At 34.0% G+C, this 16,147-nt stretch overlaps 1 protein-coding gene and 2 long non-coding RNA genes across 3 annotated transcripts; 1 reads left to right on the forward strand and 2 right to left on the reverse strand.

The window, feature by feature from the left end:
• Positions 1-1,176: 1,176 nt before the first annotated feature.
• Positions 1,177-2,216, forward strand: LOC106340662. Its single transcript, XR_001269471.1, has 2 exons — positions 1,177-1,263; positions 2,003-2,216. It is a non-coding gene; the product is annotated as an uncharacterized LOC106340662 (long non-coding RNA).
• Positions 2,217-11,457: 9,241 nt separating this feature from the next.
• On the reverse strand, positions 11,458-12,818 carry LOC106338057. The gene is made up of 4 exons (XM_013777117.1): positions 12,465-12,818; positions 12,062-12,237; positions 11,720-11,965; positions 11,458-11,662 (listed from the first exon to the last, which is right to left on the reverse strand). The coding sequence occupies exons 1-4, from the start codon at positions 12,816-12,818 to the stop codon at positions 11,458-11,460; spliced, it is 981 nt and encodes a 326-aa protein (XP_013632571.1).
• A 556-nt stretch (positions 12,819-13,374) lies between these two features.
• Positions 13,375-14,267, reverse strand: LOC106341264. Its single transcript, XR_001269593.1, has 5 exons — positions 14,085-14,267; positions 13,928-13,967; positions 13,790-13,849; positions 13,617-13,709; positions 13,375-13,520 (listed from the first exon to the last, which is right to left on the reverse strand). It is a non-coding gene; the product is annotated as an uncharacterized LOC106341264 (long non-coding RNA).
• Positions 14,268-16,147: the final 1,880 nt, after the last annotated feature.

Raw genomic sequence — 16,147 nt, forward strand, 5'->3', positions numbered from 1 at the left:
ATTTTAGATTTTAAAGACTTCTAATTCATGTAATATTACAAAATTCAAAATTTGTTTATTACAATTAATATTTTACCATTGGATATATTAAAATAATATTCTAGATCGATATGCAATTGTCAGTTTTCAACTATTTCACGTAAAAAAATATTATTAAGTACGGTTTTTTTTTTTTGAAAATGAGGTTCTATATTTTAAGTAGGTTATTGGAGTACTTTTTCTTTTTGTGAATTTATTCGAGATGAGATTCCGATCTTTTAAACTAAGATAATTTATGTTCTATACATAATTATATTTTCTTACATAACTCTAAAATCTCGGACTTGATTCTTCATATTTTATTAGTTAATTGTGTTACATATAATAGAAATACTTACTTCAAACTAAAAATATATTTAAAAAATCAAATTTAAAAATTAGTTATATATAATTTAATATACAAAATTCACATATAAATAAAAATGATAAATGTAACAAATTTATATATATTATCCGCGCATAGCGCGGAGAAAAGATCTAGTATATATAGAAGATTCTCAAGAAGTGTTTATGTATCCTTCAAGAGTTCGATATTTGAGCTGTTGGGTTGCAAGAGTGAGTGAGGTTTGGAGCGATGAGTGGCAGTGCTTCTTGGTTCCTTAACGATCAACACAGATAACAACTCTTTGTTTGAATTATTTTGAAGGTCTCACAGTTTCACTCAGATGTTTCACTGCGTTACCTTATTGGAAAAGAGCTTCTTATTAGAAAGACACTTAGCCTTAATGGTCCCTTGAGATACGGACAACGTGAATCAGTTACTTGTAATCTCATTGACAGGTAAAAGTAATTCTCAGAGTAGAACGTGTTGTTAACTTGTGCTATGTCATTGTGTTCCACTAGCTGAATGGCATTTGCGTCTACAGTCTCATAGATATTTGTCTTCCACCTCAAGTAACCTACTACGTATCATATCATATGAACTCTAGCTATGGCTATAGGGATGTTAAAATGGGTTTTTTTCAATAGGGTTAGTCCGGCCCGCTTCTGATTTCATAACCCTAAACCCATTAATTTTTGTTTGGGTTAAATTAGGGCTGTCTAAAATGAAACGCGGGTTAACCCTAAACCCGTTAATTTTTTTTAAGAAAACAAAAGTAAACAAAGCGACGTCGTTTCTTCTCTCAACTCTCACCATCTCATCATCGTTGTTTCTTCTCTCGACTCTCACCATCTCAACCAGAGACGAGATCCCAATCGCCAAGCATACCATTTTGTAAACAGGTACATTTGAAGAATGTTCTTTGTTCTTAGCTAGCAGAATATGGTGAGATCTTTTGCTTATGGGTTTGTATGCCTAGTAATGAGACAAAATTGAAAGAACTCGATCTGTGACGATTCAAGCACTTTTTGGGTTTGTTAAAATCGATCTCTAGGTATGTGGGTTTGTCGAAATCGATCGCTAGGGTTTGTGGGTTTCTTGAAATCGATCTCTAGGGTATGTGGGTTTGTAGAATTGAGATTGTCTCTTGTTGTCTGAGATTGTATCTTGCTGTCTCAGATTATAGCTTGCTGTTTGGTAGACTGTAGGCTGTATCTTGCTATCTGAGACTGTAGCTTGCTGTCTGGTTTAAGTATATATTTTTGGTGCTGTTGTGTCGTCCTGTATCTATGCGTTTATGAGCTCAAAACCTTTATGGCGTTAGGCGTTAGCTTGTTTGGTGTATTGTTCAGTGAAGATAAACTCATTTGAATGTTATTAGGGCACTTGATTTTTGAATGATTGTGTAGATGTCATCTAGCTTTTCCATGTTGTGTCTTTAGCTAGCGAGTTTCCACTCTGAGATCAGCTTAATAATATACTCGTTACGTTGTGGGTTTCTTGCATGTATGAATGTATCAGTGTGTCACTCACTGGTCGAGTTTGACTGTTTTAGCTTCTAGCTAATGAATCAAGCATCTTGTTGTTGGCTGTGATAAACTGATTCTGTTGTTGGCTTGTTGGCTTGTTGGCTTGTTGCAGAGCAACGAGTGTTTGAAGAGACTCAAGAGTCAAGAGACTTGGAGAACAACAAGTGTTGGCTGACTTGAGAGTTTGAGTAAAGTTCTATTTATTAAAGTAGCTACAAAGTTGTGCCCAAGAGTTATATTTATACTTTGCATTTACATTACATGAATGTTAACTTTGGTTTTTAATTTCAGTGAAAGACAAAAATGAATAAAAGACACATTTTGCATTTACATGAACATGATCATACTTGCAGTTTTTTAACATTTAAATTTAAGTTAAATTTGATATGCAAAAAATTATTGACTTGTAAAAAAATTAAATGGGTTAACCCTGGTCCAATCCTAAACTTTATCAAAAAATAGGGTTAAAATAGGATTGAGTTAAAACAGGACTGGGTTTTTATTACGGCTTAACCCTAACCCTGTACACAACATCCCTATACGGCTAATATGGTTCTGTGTCGAATTGGATCCCTTATGTATGATTCCTGATGTGAAAATATATCTAACAAAAATCTGCTTATATTATATGCAATTAATCTGTCAATTTGAAACTATAACATAGAATAGAAGGCAACAAGGATCATGCCTATAACATTCACTCCTTTTTTTTTGGACAACAACATTCACTACTTCAGAAAAGATTGTTTTCTACTATATATAGTTTTATAAAATATACAGCTGATCAAAGTTAAAGGGTAAAGCGTTTTTAACATTTTTTTCTTAAGAGTCAAGTGAGAGAGATGTGAATGTTTCACTCATCAGGTGGGAACTCTTCATCAGAAGCTTCATTCTCCATAAAAGAGCCGAGAGTTTTCCTAAATATACTGAAAGTTTTGTAATCTTACACCCCCAAGAATTCATGGTTCAGTCATATTACAAGATAAAAGTTTTTCTGTGCAGAACGATCTCCTGTTACGATATCATTATCTTCTCCTTCTTCGGTATATATTATTTTACAGTTGGAAGTGAGTGAAGTGATTCCATCTTCTAACAATATGGTCTCATTATAAGAGAGTTGGCTTACTTTGTTGCTCATATCGCATATAGATCCTCTCCTTGTCCTCCTCAAACTTGGAAACTTATCCTCCTCAAACTTGGAAACGGTGTCTGCCAAGGAGAAACACATGTCAGTTTCAGTAATATGAATGTCCCACTTAGCTATTGTTGTATACACTTTTTAACTGAGCCTAAGAGTTAGAGAGAACGAAGACCTTTCAGAACCTGTAGATGATTCAGCTTTTTCTTTCATGAACTTGTGATGAATCTGCTCAAACTTGGCAGCTTCTTCCTTAAAGATATTCTCACACTACAAATATGTAACATGTCAGCTCTCTATCGACTAAGATATCCTTCGAACTCTTTGAAAGTGCTTTGGCCAAGTTTTGTCTGCAGATTTGTATCCCAAGGACAGAGTTCATCAGCATGATTCCGTTTATATCTTATCTTGTAAACCAAGATTCACAAAGCATGAAAGATCAGTCATCCATCGATCCTCAGCCTTACCTTTCTTTCTCAAGTTTAGAAAACGGATGTAAAAGAAAAACCAGAATTTAACGGGTTTTGTATTTGGTCTAATCTGGTACATTTTTAATTTCACTCTAATTTTTACAACAATATTTCACACATAGGGGGGTGTCAAAATGAGTTAGCTCGCTCAACTCAGCTCAGATCACAATGAGCTCGGATATTTTATGAGCTAGCTTAGCTCAGCTCATTTATTATATGAGCTACAATATGTAAACTTGAACTCAGATCATCTAGATCATAAGTTAAATGAGGTAACTCGCGATCAAATATATATAAAAAAAGAAAAAAATATTATAAAATAAAATAATTTTCATAATATAATTTAAACTTAATCCAACAACATTAATATTAAATACTGAATAAATATAACACTTAATAATAAATTAAATCAAAGCTAAATCAGTGATTCAAATCTATTCCACATAAGAGTCTTGAGATGATTCATGTGCAAAGTCTTCATCTATTCAAATATAAAGAAATACATTCTGCTACGTTCGAAAAAAGAAAATACATTCCACATGAGAGTCTTAGGAATATTATGTTGTAAATTTTTAATTCTAAGGATATATGATATGAGGATTGATATCAATATTATTTTACATTTTTGTATATATTTATAACATTTTGCTTTTACATTATAATTTTAGAAGATTAATACGATTAATATATGATTTTTCTTTTTTTACATAAGAAAAATAGAAGTCATCTATATATATATAAATGACCAAGCTCATGAGTTAGCTCATGATCATTAAAGATCTCTCATATAACTCGTGATCTAATTTAAGCTCGATCATTAAGCTCATTTATTAAATGAACCTAAAAAGCGGAGATCATACTCATGAAAAGTCGAGTTGAGTTGAGCCATCTCTCATTTTGACACCCCTAGTCACACTCACACATCGGATAAAACAAGTTTTTACTTCATGTATATATAAGTTAAAAGGAGCCAAGAATGAAGTTACCTTTTTGAAGATCATCTTGCAACTGAATGTACTTGAGCATTTGATGATTTGTAACCACTCCTTTTCTTTCAACTAAAACTCACACTTCAACCACTGCTATGTGCACATAAGGATTTTAGTCATATAATGAATAAAGCAACTTCGTTATGGGTCTAGAATATGAAACTCATGTAAAATGCAGATTCAGATGCGACGGAAGACACTTGCATTGCACATACATCCTTTGATATCTCTGAAAATATTGATCTTCCACCATGATAAGACATCATAATCAGAGCCGGTCCTAGGTTTAAGAAGGCTGGAAACAAAAAATAAAAGAAAATGTGGCCACTTATCAAAACAAAAGAGAATGACTAACACAGTCTCGAACCCGGGTTACTCGGGTTAAGTCTATTTACTGTATCTTAAACCACTAGACTAAAGCATAATTTTACTAATATGAAGCCGGAATTTCTTCTTAAAACTGTCGGCCGGAAGCATGGGCTTTATTGGCTTGGCCCAAGGGCCGGCTCTGATAATAATATATTCCGTTCATGGTAATCTTCTGATTGATTACCTTACCCTTCAAATACATATTTGTATCAAGAAATCCGACTTTATTTACCATCTCTACATATAAATAATTCTTTTTTTTTGTTAGCAACATATAAAGAACTCATTCTCTCATTAACTTCGAACTATTCTGAAATCCGAAAATGATTTTTTAAACTATTTTTAAAAATATTATTGGAAATTCTAAACCTTATTTTTTGTTTAAATCCTGACCCCATCCATGCCCCCTCAAATCTAAACCCAAAATTTAAATTAGTTAACTTTATTTTTACAAGTATCTTTTATCTTTTTGATTGGATTTTTAACGTTAAAACCCCTCAACTAAGTTCGTTTTGGGTAAAAACCCCCAAACTAAGTATTTAAAGAAAAAACTCCCAAATTAACTTTATTTAATGAATTAAACCCTAACATATCATAATTACCATTACTACCGGTAAATCTTTAGTTTAGGAATTTCTACACTAAGTAAACATAATTGAGGGATTTTACCTTTAAAAATCAAAAAAATCAAAAAAATTCAAAATGTTATAATATTATCTAAAAAATAGTAAATTAAATTTTCAAAATTAACAATTTTTGTTTTGTAAATATATGAGTTTGATGTGTTTTTAACATATAATGTTATATATGTATAAATTAAAAATAGGCTTACAAATTCTGGAAGGAATTTAGGTAAGTGTGAATTTTTTTTAATAATTTGCGAATCGGTAGTCTGTCATGCGATCAATGAAATTCTTACCCTCATCGAAATCTGACACCCTACGCTTCTTTCTGCACATCTGGATAATAAATGTCGCGTGGGAAGTTCTAGAGCGCGTGGTACATTTAGGTAGAGGACAAAATAGCGAGTGTGTACTGTGCCCTTCAATTATAACGAACAGCGAAGTGGAGTGGCTAATAATTGGGTATTGTGCTCCTCGATCTTAAACCAGCACTAACCAAAAAAAATATTTTTGAAAACTAAAACCGGATTGACAAAAATATATTAAAATATATTTAGCTTCTGGGGAAGCTTTCAATCTGTGTACAAGAACATATAGTGTTATGAAAATAATGAAGTGGATATATGTGGCAGTCAGCTGTTGAATGCTAGTGAATCATCATATGTTTTCTGCATATCTCACGGTTTGCCTTGACCTTCAGAACTATGGCTTTTCTGTATATAATAAGACACGGTAAACATTAGGTGGGCATTTTTGAATTTCTGAGTTTGTAGTACTCATGTGATATAGTACATTTTTGAGTTTGTAGTATTCATGTGATATAGTACATTTTTGAGTTTGTAGTATTCATGTGATATAGTACATTTTTGAGTTTGTAGTATTCATGTGATATAGTACATTTTTGAGTTTGTAGTATTCATGTGATATAGTACATTTTTGAGTTTGTAGTATTCATGTGATATAGTACATTTTTGAGTTTGTAGTATTCATGTGATATAGTACATTTTTGAGTTTGTAGTATTCATGTGATATAGTACATTTTTGAGTTTGTAGTATTCATGTGATATAGTACATTTTTGAGTTTGTAGTATTCATGTGATATAGTACATTTTTGAGTTTGTAGTATTCAAGAATGTATGTTAAATATCTGGATATTTTTCTATATCCGACAAGAATGTTGTGTAACCGGTTATAAAATTATCTATTATGTAACCAGAAGCTTGTGTCACCTGATATCGTTTTTAATATGAAGAAAAAGTATGTTCACCCCTTTGGGTGAACATTTAAATTAACTTCTTATTCAAAGATCAATAAAAGTACCACGATTATTAAATAAAAACTATTAAATTAGAAAAAAATAGCTAAAAGAAAAAAATAATTCAATTTTAACAGGTAAATCCTAAAAACTAAATTTTAAACCCTAAATTTTAAATCGTAGACCTAAAATATAAACCCTAAACCCTACCTCTTAAATCCAAATCGTACACCGTAAACCCAAACTATATACCCTAAATCCAAATCCTAGATCCTAAACCCAAATCGTAAACCTAAATCGAAACATATACCCTAAACCCAAATTCTAGACCCTAAACCCAAACCCAATACCCTAAACCCAAATCTTAGACTCTAAACCCAAACCGTAAACCATAAACTCAAACCTTATAGCGTCTAGGTTTAAGGTTTGGGTGTAGAGTTTATGGTTTGGCTTTAAGAACTAGGATTTGAGTTTACGGTATACAGTTTGGGTTTATGGCCTAGGATTTGGGTTTAAGGTATACGGTTTGGGTTTAGGGACAAGAATTTGGGTTTATGGTATAGGGTTTGGGTTAAAGTTCTAGAGTTTGGATTTAGGATTTAGGGTCTATGATTTAGGATTTAAGATTTAGGGTTTAGGGTTTAGGGTTTAGCTGGCGGCGTTAACGTCGTTAAAATTGATGTTATTCTTTTTCGGCTATTTTTTTAAAATTTAATATATTTTATTTAAATATTTATGTGGCACGTTGATTGGTCCTAGATGGTAAAGTGAATTTAAAGGTTCACCCTATGGAGTGGATAACCGGTTTTAATATCAGATAGAATAAAATCATGGGAATAATCATCATCCATGAGGATGTATGAAGTTGTGATTTAGATGCCTGAAAAATTACAGAAATGTAACTTAAGTCTAATTTAGGGTCCACATACAAACATTGAGAATGGTTCTGACCAGTTTTCATGCATAGTATCCGAAAAGGACAAAATATGAAAGGTTAAACCCGCAAGGTTATATGATATAATAACTGGCTATAAAGCTTTGAGGAAAGGTATTATGGTAGAAGATGTGGGAGCCCATGTAAAAAAAATAAGAGTCCGAGAAGAATTGCATGATGTTTCAACAAAGTTTCATAGAGAAAAGTTGAAACTGGCTATAAAATGGAAAAGCAGATAGCAAAGGTTTTAAGAAAATAACATTGAATTGTGAGATAACATTCTAAAGTTTCCGGTGGAACTCGTACAATTATTCAATCAATCAATATGAGATTTCAACGATTAGATCAATGGGAGAAGAAACAAACAGATCGAACCAAAGCCCTCTCTAAAAATCACATAAGAATGAAACAGTAATCACGACGATACCCCTACAAGGATCTGGAGAAATACCTCAGATGGAGACGATGAATCAAAGCTCGGGATGAAGAATTTAAGTTTTGAGAGAGAGAGACGTGTGTCTGTTTGTGTAAACTGTGACGTCAATATATATAAGGAAGTCCTCGTAGATAATGGATCTCGTCTTCTACAAGTGTATTGAGAATGAAATTGATGGCTATCTCGTCGATTGGTATGTAAGAGATATGATATTTGGAACTCTTGGTTTTTGCATAAGTGAGAAAGTAACACGAGTTGAAGATTCAAAGAATTTCATCATTAATTCAAGCGCGTGCTTGACTGGAAAAATAAAGGTCTATGTCAGTCATGTACATCTGTTTTGCAGACAGAATAGGGGTAATATTGGTATTATGAAAATACACACAGTGCCATGTCCGTTTAGCTAATAAAATTTGTTTTTTTTTTTTCCAAATTGTTTTTATTGAAAGATGGGCCAAGCCCAGAGCCGAAGCCCAAACATACAAAAACCCATAAAACTTGGGCCAAAAAGGCACAACCTTCCGGACCTAAAGCCCACCAAATAGAAACCCAAACCCACGGGGCTTCGCCGCCGCACGGACACACGCTGCGGCATCGACGTCGCCCACGCTTCGCATCAACACCGGGAGCCAACCATCGGTGAACACCCGGATCCCCCGGAGCACCCTGACTCCACACCATCACCACCGCCAAACGTCTTCGACAGAAGTGAGCCCAATATCGGAGAGCATCACTCGACGAATCGAGATCTCATCCGTTACCAATCGTCACAATCACCGAGAGGAAGACTTTGCGGGAACCGTCACCGTTAACCTTGGTCCAGCATCGATCGTCCTCCGACGTCGTCACCACCAATTTAACCCACCAACCTCGACAACTCTAAAAGGAAAGAAACCGACGAAACCCTAAAAATTAAACAAAGGGAACTAACCGACGGCAAGGCAAGGCATGGAGCACCTTCACCCCCCGTAATCTTGACCGACGAAGGCGGAGCTAAGCATAGCTTCCACCTCGCGGGGACCTGAACCGGCGTCGACGGAGCTGACAGAGCCTCCGCCTCCCGGAGACAAAACCAAAAAGCCGCAGAACGCGCTTCACCGCACCTTCCTCACCACGACCGCGCCTTTACCCCAGAAACAGAACCGCCACGGACGATCTTCTTCCAGGGCTTAAGCAAGGCGGAGAAGGGAGGGGACGTCGACAAAGCGAAGATCGAGCACTTTTACCGGTAGCTTTAGGGGCTCCGGTGACGGCACGCACGCTCACGCGCCGGCCGATCACCGGACCCGAAGATGGATCTACTTTTCTTCTCTCTCTTCTCTCTTAGGACAACAGAGTTTAATACATATCACTTTCTTCCCTCGCTAATAAAATTTGTTATCATTGACATCTGCTGCAAATTCCCTATAAACTATAAAAACCCAGAAAATATAATAAAATTTATCTAAAGATCTACTTGTATACTAAAAGATTAAAAATGTAAAAAACAAGAAAATATAATAAAAATTATCTAAAGATTTATTATTACAATTTTATTATATTTTCAACTCTGTTTACTTAATGGTAAAACCACTCAACTCTGTTTACTTAATGTAGAAACCCTAAACTAAAGATTTACCGGTAGTAATGATAATTATGACCTGTTAAGGTTTAATTCACAAAATAAAGTTAGTTTGTGAGTTTTTTCGTTAAATACTTAGTTTGAGATTTTTTTCCCAAAACAAACTTAGTAAAAATGTTTTAAAGTTAAAAATCCATTTTGATTAAACCTATTTTGATTGTTTTGATTCTGCTATATTTGTGATTAAAAAAGTTAGGACTATGGGAATTTTTTTCTATCCAATTTCATCTATTAATATTTAATTTCTTCAACAAAAGTTCATTCAGAAGAACATCCCTTATATATTATTTGAGAAGCATTGCAACATTTGTTTGTAGCCACATGTCAACACTATAATGATTCCTAGAATCCTTAGAGAAATAGGTTGGTCCATCTAAACATACAATAAGCTTTTTATTAAACCACAATAAATACATTATTAAATGTGCTTCATTATTTCCTTAAATAAGATTACAGAATTGCCTAATGTGGCTAAAGTATATATGACAATTAATGATTTTGAATAATAAAGATTTGATAAAAATAAGTGTGTATTATAATTATATTTGTTTAATTTTAAGCTATTAAAATAAATTAAACAATCATAGTAACTATATAATAAAAATTTAAAAAATTATTTATATATTATATTTTGAATTTTTAAAAATGAGTATAAATTACTAAAACTGTTAAAAGTTTCACATTCAAATTTTGTGATCTATGATTTAAAACTTTTGTTATGACATGATACAAATAATTAAAAAATAATATAAGTTGAAAGTCTCATTTAATAAGTATCAAAAATAAAAGATATATAAATATATGTATCATTTTAAATTAAACTATATGCCATATAAAAACATATAAATATCTTAATTTTGAAATTTACTTTGAACATTTTTTTTGATAAAAAATTTGAAAAAATATTGACAACTTAATTTTTTAAAATATTATAAATTACTTAAACCACTAATCCCACAGTGAAAATTTTGTTATCACTAATTTAGACTTTTTGCTATAACAGATACAAATGATAAAAAAATATGAGTAAAAATCATCATCTAATAAATATTAATATTAATATATAACATATATATGTTACTATCATTTAAATTTAATTATATATCATATCAAATAAAAAAAATATTTTTCGATTTATAAAATTTATTTATATGTTTGCACCAATTTAATTATATAAGTAGTAGATAATGACTTTTTAATTATTTAATATATATTTATTATTTCATAATATGTTATAAACATATAATATATAAAATAATTTATATATATAATGGTTATCTCGCGCAAGGCGCGGTCTTAACCTAGTACAAGGATTGAAAAGGATCTTTTACAGAGTGCTCCAGCCATGGCTGGTATGGTCAAGTCGAAATAATTCCAAGTTATGAAGCGCCATCTCCACTGTCTCCAACTTGGAGAATGTAAGGTCGAGCTTGATATACACTTCTAAACATTTAGAGGAACATATGTACTCCTCTGAGATATATATAATACCTGAAGTGTCTTCGCAACGGGACCTGCACATATAACAATATGGCCGAGATGCAAAATCATTGGGAATTATTGCGACTTCGTGACGTGATATGGCCATCTTCCCTGGTCTCCAGAATGTGAATTCCCCAATCACGCATGTGATGTGAAGAGTGGAGCTGCAATCTTCACATGTGTAGAATCTTGTACTCGGGGTGACTTTTCTCTCGCATGCCTCGCACCAGTATTCCCCACTCGTCTCTTCTTAGTAGCAGACAGAGAGAAAATGTGTGTCACATTTGTGCTTGACCTTGTTAGGCAAAGTAGCGCAGTCATATCCCAAAGAAAAGCCACAGTCAACGCAGTTCAATACAGGTGATGCAATCTCATTACAAGCACCACAGTCAATGGGTTCAGATGAGGTAAGAAACAAGGGATGCTGCGGATGACTTTCATGGATGAACGGCTCCCTAATTGAACAACATCGTACATCTATCTGGACATCGCAAGATTTGCTACATACGTACTTGAATCCACTGCAGAGCCGCTGACACACAGTGCAGTTGAACAAGTTATAACCATGCTCCTCATCTGGAGTAGTGTTTGGTCGTAGAGTAAGTGTGTGCTTGTGTAGCTCATGCCTTAACTTCCGGGGAAGAGTTGCGCAGGTCTCATGAAGAACAAAATCAAAAACCGAACATATGTAGAATGCATCGAAATAGACAGGTAGAGCGCAAGCGCTGCAGTGGATAGTTTCATGACAAACAATACCACTTTCATTTTAGCAAAAAAAAAAAAAAACAATACCACTTTCATTGAGTTCCAGATCATGTTCATGACTGAAATGATTAATTAGTTTGTCATCTAACACTTGGAATGACTCTTCGATCTCCTCTTCTTCTTCGAGTGTTCCATCAAGATCTATTCCATCCCACACATCATCTCTTGTTGCACATCTCAGATGGATGACATAATCAGGGCAAATCGAGCAGCTGTATCTTCCATACCTCCAGTTAACCTCAAGACGACAAACTCCACAAGAAAACTTACCAGGGCCAATGAAGTAACTTCTAGAAATCCGGTGCTTATGGCGTGTGAGGTGTATAACACGCGGGAGTACAAGGCAGTCTCAATGGATCATGAAGTTGCATTGATGACACAAGTAAGGAGCTCCAGGGACGTCTTTACCACAAGCACACGGAAAGGAGACGCGTTTGGCCAAGAGGTGAATGCTCATGGGCTTTGGGGTAGTCAATGCTTGGAATCTCGTACGTGCTTCCTCGCACAAGCCGTGTCTAAACTAAAGTTACAAGTGGAACAATGGTAAACCAAAAGCCGAAGCGTTTCTCCACACAAGCAGCAACGTTTATCACTATAGCTAGGTGGTCCGCACCAACGGAGCTTAAGAGGGTGCGAATGAGAAGGGTGGTTGATCTCTAAGGGAGACCTGGCGACATAGAAGTTGCACTCAAAGCAAAAGTACCCTTGTGCATCATTCTTAGTTTCAGAGCAACCAGAGCAATCAACTATAAACGATGTAGGTTGTAAGAAATGGTCGTGAACAGGCAATTTCTGTGGTTCAGAAGCTCCATGATTCGGCTTAAAAATTCCCCATATGTTACCCATTAAAATTGTGGAAAATGGCTATTTTACCTGTCACCAATCATCACTAGCTCCGCTCTCTCGTCTTGCTTCCTTCTGGTGAAGCTTCTTAGTACTGGATAAAAAATAGATCGATGACCTTTGGAGTATTCTTTCTCTGCCTCTTGGTACCCCATCACTGGTTTTTTTTTTTTGAACACCCCACAACTGGTTTAATATCAATAAGTTGAGTTATTTAATTTCACCTAGTGGCGGGCCTCTCTACTGTGCAATTTATCTGTCATTTGAAAGTTGAAACTGTCAATAATTAAGGCCATCAGACAAGTTATTTAACTTCACCAACTCGAGTACCCTTTTTTGACTCAACTCCAACCTAACATTGTAATAGGCAGGTAGATGTTCGCTAACATGTGGTGGATCCCGCCTTTCATTTGAAACTATAACATAGAATAGAAGACAACAGGGGTCAACCAATAACATTCAAAGTCTTGAAATACTAGTTCAGAAAAGATTGTTTTCTACTATAGTTGGTCAAATACCTAATTGGAAAAATTAAGTCTTAAAAGAAACATGTGGCTAATCAAAGTTAAAGGGCTCTTAACCTTTTTCTTAAGCTTCAAGTGAAAAGTTAATATTTTACTCATCAGGTGGGAACTCCTCATCAGAAACTTCATTCTCCAGAAAACAGCCGAGAGTTTTCCTCAATATACTGAAAGTTTTGTCGTCCTACACCCCCAAAAATTTGCAGTTCAGACATATAACAAGATAAAAGAGAGTGTATGTGTTAAGAGATAACAACAGTGTCTAAGGCTATTTAGTTACCCGTTTCTTTTTCTTCAGCGACTCTTCCAGTTGAGCAAAGTTTTTATGTGCAGAATCTCTCCTGTTCAGATATCATTGTCTTCTCCTTCTTCCCTATATATTATTTTACAGTTGGAAGTGAGTGAAGTGATTCCATCTTATAACAATATGGTCTCACTAAGGAGTTGGCTTACTTAGTTGCTCATATCGCATATAGAGCCTCTCCTTGTCCTCCTCAAACATGGAACCGGTGTCTGCCAAGCAGAAACACATGTCACTTTCAGTAATATGAATGTCCCACTTAGCTATTTAGTATATCGTCTTGTTCAAACCTCCTTCGAACTATTTGTTAGTGCTTTGGCAAAGTTCTGTCTGCAGATTTGTAAGCCAAGGACATAATTCATCAGCATGGTTCCGTTTAAATCTTATCTTGTAAACCAAGATTCACAAGCCATGAAAGATCAGTCATCCATCGATCCTCAGCCTTACCTTTCTTTCTCAAGTTTAGACTTCAACTCGTCAACCTTTGACTTTACTTCAGTGGAAACACTGCGAGAAAGATGCACATGGATTAAAGCAAGATTCAGCTATCAAGCTAAAGACAAAGAGCAGAGAAGAGAGAACAACTAAACGTTCACTATCTGTGAAATCAAGCGAGCTTGAAATCTATCAAACAAGCATTTACAGTTTAACCAGAATTTAATTGGTTTTTGTATTTGGTCTAATCTGGTAAAGTTTAAATTTCAGTCTATACAGCAATAAGTCACACATCGGATAAAAAACGTTTTTACTTCATGTATATATAAGTTTAGTTCACAAGTACATAACGTCGAGCTTAGTAACGCAAGCTTGTGATCCGAAGGGAGACACTGGCAAACTTATGAACAAATCTATGACGCCGCGTCTCTGTTCAGCGTTCGTTAAACGAACAGGGCTAATATGGTGATGGGACATTTTCCTGACTTTGCCTGGTAATAAGGAGTTCGCTCTGTGATCTCCGATCTCCTGCAGGGCGTTAGCCTCCACCTGGTATGCGGGTTAAAATGCTTTCTTCTTTCTTCTCAAGGCCATCGTGAGCTTTCTCTGGAGTTTTGATACGTTAAGGTTCTGGGCGTGCTATCTTCTGGTGGAAGACATTACAGATGAAAAGACGAGAGAAAGAAGAGAGACGATAACGGCGACAAATCTGCTCTCTACAAAATATGAAATTGTAATTCAGTTTCGTTAGTGCCACTATATATATGTAGACGATCACGTGGTAACTGATCAACCATACTCTCATTATATATATATTTTTTCAAAATAAAAATATATCCAACAGAATTACTTTTTATAAAAAAAAAGAGAATATTAATTTTCATGCAATTCGGCAAACTTAGTATATACGGTAGTATTATTGGGGGTTGTAATTCATTAAATACAGTAAAACATCTATAAATTAATAATGCTATGCTTTGAAATTTTATTAATTTATAGAGATATTAATTTACAAAATTTTATTTATTTAGATTTTTAATTTTAAGATATATTTATTCTATTTATTTTACAAAAAGATATATTTATTCTATGATAAGAAAAATATTTAATTTTAGTGTATAGACATTGACTGTTATTTTTAAAATTTTGATATTTATATTAATTTTATTATAGTATTTGGTGTTTATAATATATATCGCATAGAACTTAAATGTGATTTTAAATATAATATTATTAAATTTTATCAAAAATATATTAAGTGTTTAAAAAATATAAAGATAATTTCGTCGAGAATATAAAACAAACAATATAATAATAGGTTCTTACTTTTATAAAATATTTATGCATATAAATTATTAATTTATAATTTTAATGGGACTATATATTTACATAGAATTTTCTAAAAAAATATTATCTTATTATTTTATCGATTTGTGTCAAATTTTGAACCGATCCAAGTTGGGACAACAAAATTTATTAATTTATAGAGATTATTAATTTATCGAGTATTAATTTATAGAGGTTCTACTGTATATGATTATTTCGGAAACATCAATAATTTCTTCTTCTACAAATGTTCGTTTGAAAAGAACATACAAGAGTTGAAGAGAATCTTATTACAGAATGCCCTAGCTATGGCTAATACGTTCGAAGTCCAAAACGACCGAGTGATCAAGTGCCAGCCATCTCCAGAGTCTGACGACTCGGAGAATGTAAGTGTTGGGTCTAAATTATTAAACCAAATGGGTAAAATAATATAACGTAAGAGTTGAAGAGAAATGTGCCAACAGATTAATAAAAATCCTTTTGGCTTTAATTAAGAAAGTGAGTAAAGTCCCACATCGGTTGTGAGACTGAATGTTGAGTTATATCCTTTCATGCTATGAGAGGTTTAACAATTCAAAGAGAGAGAAGGTTTCCTGCGCGCCGCCGTCCGTCTGGCCAGCGTGGTCTTGAATCTTGGCGGAGGGCCGGAATAAATTTTTTTCTGAACCAAGTTAATACTACAAGAAAACAGCGACATACTGAGGGAAAAATTCGTCGGTATGTCGTCGGAATAACGTTATTCCGACGAC

The sequence above is a fragment of the Brassica oleracea genome, chromosome C4, assembly GCF_000695525.1.
Source record: "Brassica oleracea var. oleracea cultivar TO1000 chromosome C4, BOL, whole genome shotgun sequence".
Classification (NCBI taxonomy): Eukaryota; Viridiplantae; Streptophyta; class Magnoliopsida; order Brassicales; family Brassicaceae; genus Brassica; species Brassica oleracea.

Excerpts from the sequence above, each read along its gene's own strand:
- LOC106338057 (XM_013777117.1), bottom strand. The coding sequence starts at position 12,818 with ATGGGTAACATATGGGGAATTTTTAAGCCGAATCATGGAGCTTCTGAA. Across the intron at positions 11,966-12,061 it reads ATCGAAGAGTCATTCCAAGT|TGGTATTGTTTGTCATGAAA; the intron begins GTTAGATGACAA and ends CTAAAATGAAAG. Across the intron at positions 11,663-11,719 it reads CGGCTCTGCAGTGGATTCAA|GGAGCCGTTCATCCATGAAA; the intron begins GTACGTATGTAG and ends TTGTTCAATTAG.